General features: G+C 35.7%; 1 protein-coding gene across 3 annotated transcripts; it reads right to left on the bottom strand.

Annotated features, from left to right (window-relative positions):
• Positions 1–1,673: 1,673 nt before the first annotated feature.
• Positions 1,674–7,217, bottom strand: LOC107854765 (ubiquinone biosynthesis protein COQ9-B, mitochondrial). 3 transcript variants are annotated; one of them, XR_007042871.1, is made up of 7 exons: positions 6,728–7,170; positions 5,452–5,559; positions 4,568–4,729; positions 4,296–4,467; positions 3,866–4,009; positions 2,209–2,282; positions 2,032–2,060 (listed from the first exon to the last, which is right to left on the bottom strand). XR_007042871.1 is itself a non-coding variant. In XM_047393658.1 (6 exons), the coding sequence occupies exons 1-6, from the start codon at positions 7,046–7,048 to the stop codon at positions 1,962–1,964; spliced, it is 936 nt and encodes a 311-aa protein (XP_047249614.1). In that variant the 5' UTR covers positions 7,049–7,217; the 3' UTR covers positions 1,674–1,961. The 3 variants fall into 3 exon arrangements, 2 of the variants coding, with proteins under 2 accessions (XP_047249614.1, XP_047249615.1); XM_047393658.1 differs by lacking the exon at positions 3,866–4,009 and having other exon boundaries at positions 1,674–2,060; positions 6,728–7,217; XM_047393659.1 differs by lacking the exons at positions 2,032–2,060; positions 2,209–2,282 and having other exon boundaries at positions 3,850–4,009.
• Positions 7,218–7,689: the final 472 nt, after the last annotated feature.

The following is a 7,689-nucleotide window of genomic DNA, read 5'->3' on the forward strand; positions in this document are numbered from 1 at the left end:
TCCTCCAAAACTGATGGAATCATCAAATCTTGATTCGAAGATCGCTTGCCCATTATGTTGAGTTTGTCAAATTTCCACTACTCCATTCCTAATTTTTAAATTTTGTTCTCCAAAACGCATCTGCATACATTGGAAATATGTCACCATCTTCGGAAGTCCTGAACCACAAAATACATTGTCTTTTGGGGGAAAGGGGTTCAAAAACTCAAATCACTGTACAGGTAACATAAACATTGAGGATAATTTAAATAAAAATAAAAAGTATGTTGGTAAATCTAGATCTCTTTGTGAAATTCATTGTGTCAACAGTTTGACTGAATTGATAGCTCCCTATTCCGTGGTGATGTTTTGCTAGAATTAAGAACTAATACGAAATGATATGCTAATACCAAGAATGTAGGTGACCCAAATATATAAATTGGGTGTTTGTTTACATAATTTTCAATAGAAGAAGATAAAATTGAACAATTTCTTGTATAAAATTATTTACCTTTGACATATTATTTTATTCAAAATGTTATCGTCAAAATTGAGTAAAATGATTACTTAAAAACTCATCTACTAGACGCGAAAGCAATCTTTTAAATCAAAGCATTTTATCAATTAGCGTTCAAGCATCAAAAATTCTTCAAAAGGTATGTGTCCTGCCTGTTATTGATCATGACCCAATCAATTTCAGTCTAATCTATTTACTTAAGTAACTTTTGAATTAATTCTACCCCAATTCATTTATTAACTCAATTTCTTTTGACCAACTCAAATTCAACCCAGTCCTCATTTGATACCCTAATTAAGATATAATTCAATCTATAAAATGATTTAAATGATATAAAGTTTGACAACTGACATAAACTTACATTTGCTGACCTCTTTGACATGTAAAAGACGTGTCATCTTAAAGTGTGTTGCGTATAATGTTTTCCTTCTTTGACAAGTGTGCCATGCAGATTCAAGTCAGAATAATAAATTCTTGTAAAAATGCAGAATAATATTGTTTACAATATATTTTTTATAGTTAGACTCTTTCCCAAACTTACACAAAGAAAGTCATAATGTGCAAACTGCCCTTTTTACAGTGTCACATGGTTTCGCCTCTAGCTCGGTGGCCTAACAATTCGGCTATTCTCTAGCATCATCGATGCTAAACAAAAACCAAGTTGTTTAGTAGGTGTTGGACATACAATTTTATCTCATGATTATTTAAAATTATGAGATGAAATTTTAAATTTACAAAAATTCATAATTTGAGATTTCAAACCATGATTTCAACTTTTGTAAATAACAAAACTTGACATAGAAATTTATATTTTATAAAAGAAATATTCTATCAATTTTAAATTTTGCAAATGAAAAAAAGAAATGATCAACACAAATAAATTGTTCTGATCATGTGAAGCATGTTTAAAAAAAAATAACTAGTTCCTATTATTATAGACATATAGATCTTTATAAATTATTTGAAGTTTGTAATCACAAAAAATTATTTATAAAAGGAACATGAAGATATACAACGTCTTACGATATTTCGAGACCTGTTAAGGAACCATAATTTGCTCATTTGATAACTTTATATAAGAACTGGATAACATTTAATAGTTTCACAATTTGTGAAGTTTTCGTGTTTATGAGAAAACACACAACTTAAAAAGTCCAAATTACATGTCCAAACAAAATTTCGTATCAAATAATTTCATATTGCATGTCCAAATCGGGCCCTTAAAGTTACTGTATGTGAAAAGATTAATGATTTCGTTATGCACGTTCAGGAAAGGCAAACAAACAAGTGAAACAACTTTCCGCTTGTAACAATGTTCTCTAAAAATATTATCATGTACAAGCACATTTTATGGCCAAAATGACAACCGAATGCCCACAGAGATCCGCTAATTTAAATTGGCATCTCTGCTGATAGACACGCATTATGACTTTTATTTGTGAACCACTAAGCCTGTAAGATCATATTAGCCATTCCAAACATGATTCAACCCGTGAAGACTCTTTATAAAACCTTGTAAAGAGCCTCCCATTCCTGCACCAATTGCTTCAGCCAAACGTTGTGCCTGCAAAAATTGCAGGTTTATTCCCAGAACCAACATTCTGAAATGCAAGATGGAATCCTAGTCCAACACATTTCAGGTGGTCTACTTGAATATGTCCTCTAGGGTCCATACTAGTAAAAACAAAATCATCACATTTGCAGCAAAATACCTCTTGAGCAGTCTTCTTCAGATCAAATGCATCTTTTGTTCGTGCATCCAAGAATGCCCATGTATCACAAAAATCTGTCAATAGAAACAATAAATCCCACAATATAAGACAGACTATTCTGAACACACATTATTGGTGACAGTGAAAGTGTGTTCCAATAGAGGCTGCTTACAAGGGAGCTTTTGTATTGTATATTAGTTGCCCAACTAATTATTAGAGGATTGGAGGCATTTAGGCCTGAACTATGGCTCTAAACCAAAGAGAGTAAATGAAGCAGATTTCCTCATGTGGGCTATTACCTTCATGATGAAAAGTGGCACATGAGAGGTATAAGAAAGGAGACCAAAGGGAGGTCGAATTATAAGGCTGCAAGGCAGCTTGGAAATGACGACAGACAAAGATATCTTAACGAAGCTTAGATTCTTGGAAAGCACCAAGACATCCATTTCCTTTGGGGCATCTGTTATGAGGTGTGACCTCTCCATTCAAAGATCATCAGTACTTACATCCTTTCACCAAATGATTCCTCATTCAACAGAATACGGATAATGTCTTGCAGAGGACCCTTCAAAGCAATTTCTAATGTAAAATATACAACACCAAATTCATAGCTAGTGAGAGCAAAGCTGTCACAGCAATGTACCAACAGAGGAATTCGTATCAAATGCTCCTTCCGGGGCAAGTGCCAAATTTTGTTTTTGTTTTGATTGTCAAGAGTGTCCTTTTTTTCAATTGAAAGTGCTAAGAGAGTTGGAAAGGTGACATTTTGCCTCCATATATTACCTTTTCTAATTTTAGTATTATCGATAACCCATAGAATGTTTATAACATATACTGTAATATCTAATCTACTCTAGGTGAGGAATCGGAAAGCGTCCTTATTTATAACCTAAAATTGCTGAGGTAGGGTGGGACACGGTTCAGAACTTGGTAGATCAAGTGTCATTTTTTGCTTTGTTTTGATTGTCACAAGTGTCCTGTTTTTCACTTGAAAGTTTGGAACAGTGACATGTTGTGTCCATATATTTCCTTTTTTATTTTAATGATTGGATACGATAAAATTTTGTACATTACAGCTTATTATAGATGCCCATGCAATGTTTATAACATATAATATCTAACTACTCTATGTGAGGAAGCGGAAAGCATCCTTTATTATAACCTAGATTCGCCGAGGTCAGGTGGGGCACAGTTCGGAACTTGGTAGATAATGGCCCCCACCCCACCCACCCACACACACCTCTCCACTTAATTATAAAGCTTTTGTTTGCAGCAGGGCTGAAATCTGTGACATACACCAAACCCACACATCACGCGTGGCGCTCTACCACTAAGCTAAAACGGGGGCAGGAGAATGTCATGTTTTTAAATTAGGGAACATGTTATGTTCTTCAATTACACAATAGGAGAGTTGGGGAAGTGACATGTTTCATCCATAATTTACACTTTCTAATTATTAGATAGATGGAATTGACTTGTTGGGTTCATAATTTACAATTAATTTTTTAGAATTGGGTTAATAAAATATTGTATGCTATAGTGAATAAGTGGATGACTTATTCAACATTTTTAACACATAATATCTTACATGCTTTATGCCAGCAATGTCATGGGATGACCCAAAAAGTTGGCCATTCATTTAGGATCAAGTGCGTACATTTCATATATTCCGGCAGGTACAACACTGCTACTGCAAAACATGTCCTCTATTGGCAACCTCAGTTTGATGAACTAAGGAGCAAGCAAGAGTGAATCTTTTGCGGAACTATTATCCTGAGAAATACTTCTGCTCTCATGCCTCCTACATCAAAAATGCTTTCTTCTGTAATTTATAAAAACTGATTTGGCGAAACAAGGAATATGAATAGTTTCTAATAACCCAAGAGGCTTCCTTCCAATTCTATGACTTACATGCCAATAACACAGTAGGAAGCGGGAAGAACTGTTGACAGTGGGGCATGTTAGGATTGTAAAAGAGCTGTGTTTTTAATTGAATGTAAAATTTTAATAAGACACACCATGTATTAGAAGGACCTCAAGAGAAGAACGAGCATGGGACAAATACACAACAGTCAAAAATAACACACCTGGAGAGCTATCTGTCAACATGTATAATTCTGCTGTGGAGTATATTCCACCTAGAACAGTTCGCTTCACATACCAATCAATTTCGTTGGCATCATCATCAACAGCATGCCATATCTCATCAACCAGCATTGCACGCTGCTTGAAGCTTGTTGGGACATTCAAGGGTTGAGCCTACAATCAGTACTTGTTATCTGAAATACTTCTACTCACCGTACACAGACCAACACAAGAAAGGGACCTGAAAAAATGTTAACTTCAAGGAGATAAGTACCTGTATACTGAGAGCTTGGGCCCATTTTGATATGTAAGGGGTCTGCATTTCCAAGCGAATTCTGACAAGCTTTGCCACTCGCTCACTAGGTATCAAGTTTTTCAGATCCTTCCTTGATTCAATGATATCGATGAGTCCTTCCAAACACTCATCCATAAAATACTGCAAAAGTTTGATGTAAAAAAATTGATTGAGGATTAACTTATTGATTCACGGAAAAGGAGAAAATACAAGCATTAACTAGATCAAATAAACTACTTAGATGCTTTTTTGGGATGACGTGAGAACTATTGTTAAATGTTAACACAGGTAAAAGTCCAGCATAAGACCGAAAGCAGTGTTGTAAATGATTCAAGAAAAGACAAAGCTTGACAGCTGAATGACCATTAAGCACCTTGTCGATGGTAATATGCATTAAAAACAATGTCGGAGACAGAAACATTTAAGCTTCTTAGGCCTTCTCGCCAACACTACACAAATCAGCAATATCTTAGGATTTAGCTCATTGTTTGGTTGATCATCATAGAGAGCACATAATGGCTATATAAACTATATACTTATAAGCTAAAAAGAATATATCATTAATAATCCTTTTACTGTACCAAAAAATCATTAATAATCCTCTTATAAAGAAACATGACTGTTACTTTTTTTGACTTTGCATAATTTACCTCAATGGAGTTTCTTTAAGTTACATTTATACCAGATAAAATAAGTGCAGATAGAATAAGAGGAAAACCAATAGATGATTACTGAGAGGCAGACAATCTAATACCAACAATTTTAGCAAAGCCAAAGATGTTGGAGCTCTATAATGCCCACAAATTGCACTCACACTAAAGAATCAAGAACTATGAGTAAGATGTAGGTGAACCATCATTTACCTCCACTAGAGCAGCTTCTTTCCGAGGAAATGATCCAACAATGGAAGGCGACACTCCAACATCCCTTGCACTTGCAATCATGGCTGTTTCAGTCCATCCAAACCGAATCTGCAAACAAGTTACCCAGCACCAATTTCAGGCCTGATATATACAAAGGGATACAGGATATGTTTGTATGTCAGAATACGTTTTTTGAAAAGAATTTTCCTTGATGAAATCATTTCAGTGTTTGGTTGCCCTAAAACTGCGAAAAATTGTAATCTCCAATGAAAATACTTCCACTAAAAAGGAGAAAGGACTTCCTTCACTTATCGAGAAGTCGATTCCCTTTACAAGTACTCTTCTTTACTCCACCGCACTTGCTTCAATCAACACGTAGCCTCTGTTGTCAACCTTTAAAACTCAAAATACCACTAAAGCAATATTCTAATACTTACATACACTTTGTAGTCACCGGCCTTTAAACCCAATCAAACAGAGGAAAGCCATCAAGAAAAAGATTTCTTAGAGTAAAAACATCTTTTCTATAAAATACCTTACGAAAGCATCTTCCCTTTCTCCTTTCTCTAATAATAAGGTTAGCTCCATAACCGGTGAACACCCTAATACTCCTCTTGTTACTTTTAGGGAAAGTCACCAGCGTGGTAAGGGCCAGTTGGAGTTTAATATCTCCATACCAAACGCATATCATGTATAACTTTTTTGGGGTGTATGTATATAAGGAGAACCTTCTATCACAAGGCATGATATTCCTTTCATCAAGGAAAGCTCTATTAACGTCTTAAACGAGGTATTTTTTTCTTTTTTTAACCTTTTTGTCTTTTCCAATTAGATTACTGAATCTACAACAACATAATATCCAGTGTCGTGCCGCTAAGTCGGGTCTGAGGAAGGTAGAGTGCGCGCAGACCTCACCTCTACCTCAGAGGTAGAGAGGTTGTTTCTGATAGATCCTCAATTGGGTTACTGAATGTACTGGGCAGAAATTAATTCTACGCCAAATAGATTTGGCAGCAGAATCACAAGGCATAACGGTCCAAACCCCATTTCTTAGGGGATAAAATACACTAGCATGTTTAACAAATTCTAAGGTCAAGTAATCAATTTATGCAGCCAATTTCACCAAGCCAACAACATTATCCCCAAAAACAAATTAAATCAAAAACACACAAGACAACAACACATTAATCACATAAATATACACATATAATCCCAAAATTCATACCTGCACAGGAACAAAAAAAATGTGGGAAAAAAAAAGTAACATGTAACGAACCACATGAGGAAGAGAGGCACTGAGTACACGAGCCTCTTCGTCCTTGTAATGCGCTTTAGACAGCTTTGTTCTCGAGCTAAATTTTTCATCAGTTTCCGTATAGTGTGTCCTTTCTTCTTCCTTCCAAGATGATGATGCCGTACAGTCGGCCGGATTCGAGATAGGCGGAGGAATAGGGTTGTGATCAGGAATATTTCCGGTGGCAGATGAAGTCATAAATCGAGTGTGACGGTTTGCTGCTAGGATTCGAACATGTGATATGGCATTCTGGTGCCGGCGGTAAAACGCCGGAAGTAACCGCTTGGCTGCCGATCGATACATTGTCAAAGGACTACGATTTGCTCGCAGCTATTTTGGAGCTCAATGGAGACCGGAGAAAGTGCTTCTTTGGATTGACTTGTGGCTTAGCCACAAATTCTATCTTATAGCTTCTGCTTTTATTGTTAGCATTTTTAGTTAAAAGCTCTAACTTATGATTAAGGGTGGACATTTGGTGTGTTCGATTTGGTTATTTAATATCGATTTGATTTTTGGATTGATAAAAATGATAATTGTAACCAAATTAAAATAAATTTAATTTGATTCGATTTCTATAAATTCGATTCAATTATTTCGGATTTTTATTTTGAGTTTGAAGATTAAAATAGCGAACTTTCCTTTGTCATGACTAGTTTTGAAATGTTGTACATCTATATCATTTCCTCATAAAATACCAAGCAAACATGTCGATGCTACATGCATGTTGATGATACAGATACCTCAAGCAGCACAAGTATTGCTTATTTGATACGACCTGAACCAGAACTTTGTCGTAATGGGTAATCCCAAGCTCAACCTGGACCGATAACTGCCCCCATTACCCAACCCGACAACCAAACGCATACCTTGAGTCGGCTGAAGTCCGAACATATAACGAGATAGAGTATCCAACCATGTGGTGACTTTGGGATAAGTCTATATCC

This window comes from Capsicum annuum, chromosome 7 (assembly GCF_002878395.1).
Source record: "Capsicum annuum cultivar UCD-10X-F1 chromosome 7, UCD10Xv1.1, whole genome shotgun sequence".
Classification (NCBI taxonomy): Eukaryota; Viridiplantae; Streptophyta; class Magnoliopsida; order Solanales; family Solanaceae; genus Capsicum; species Capsicum annuum.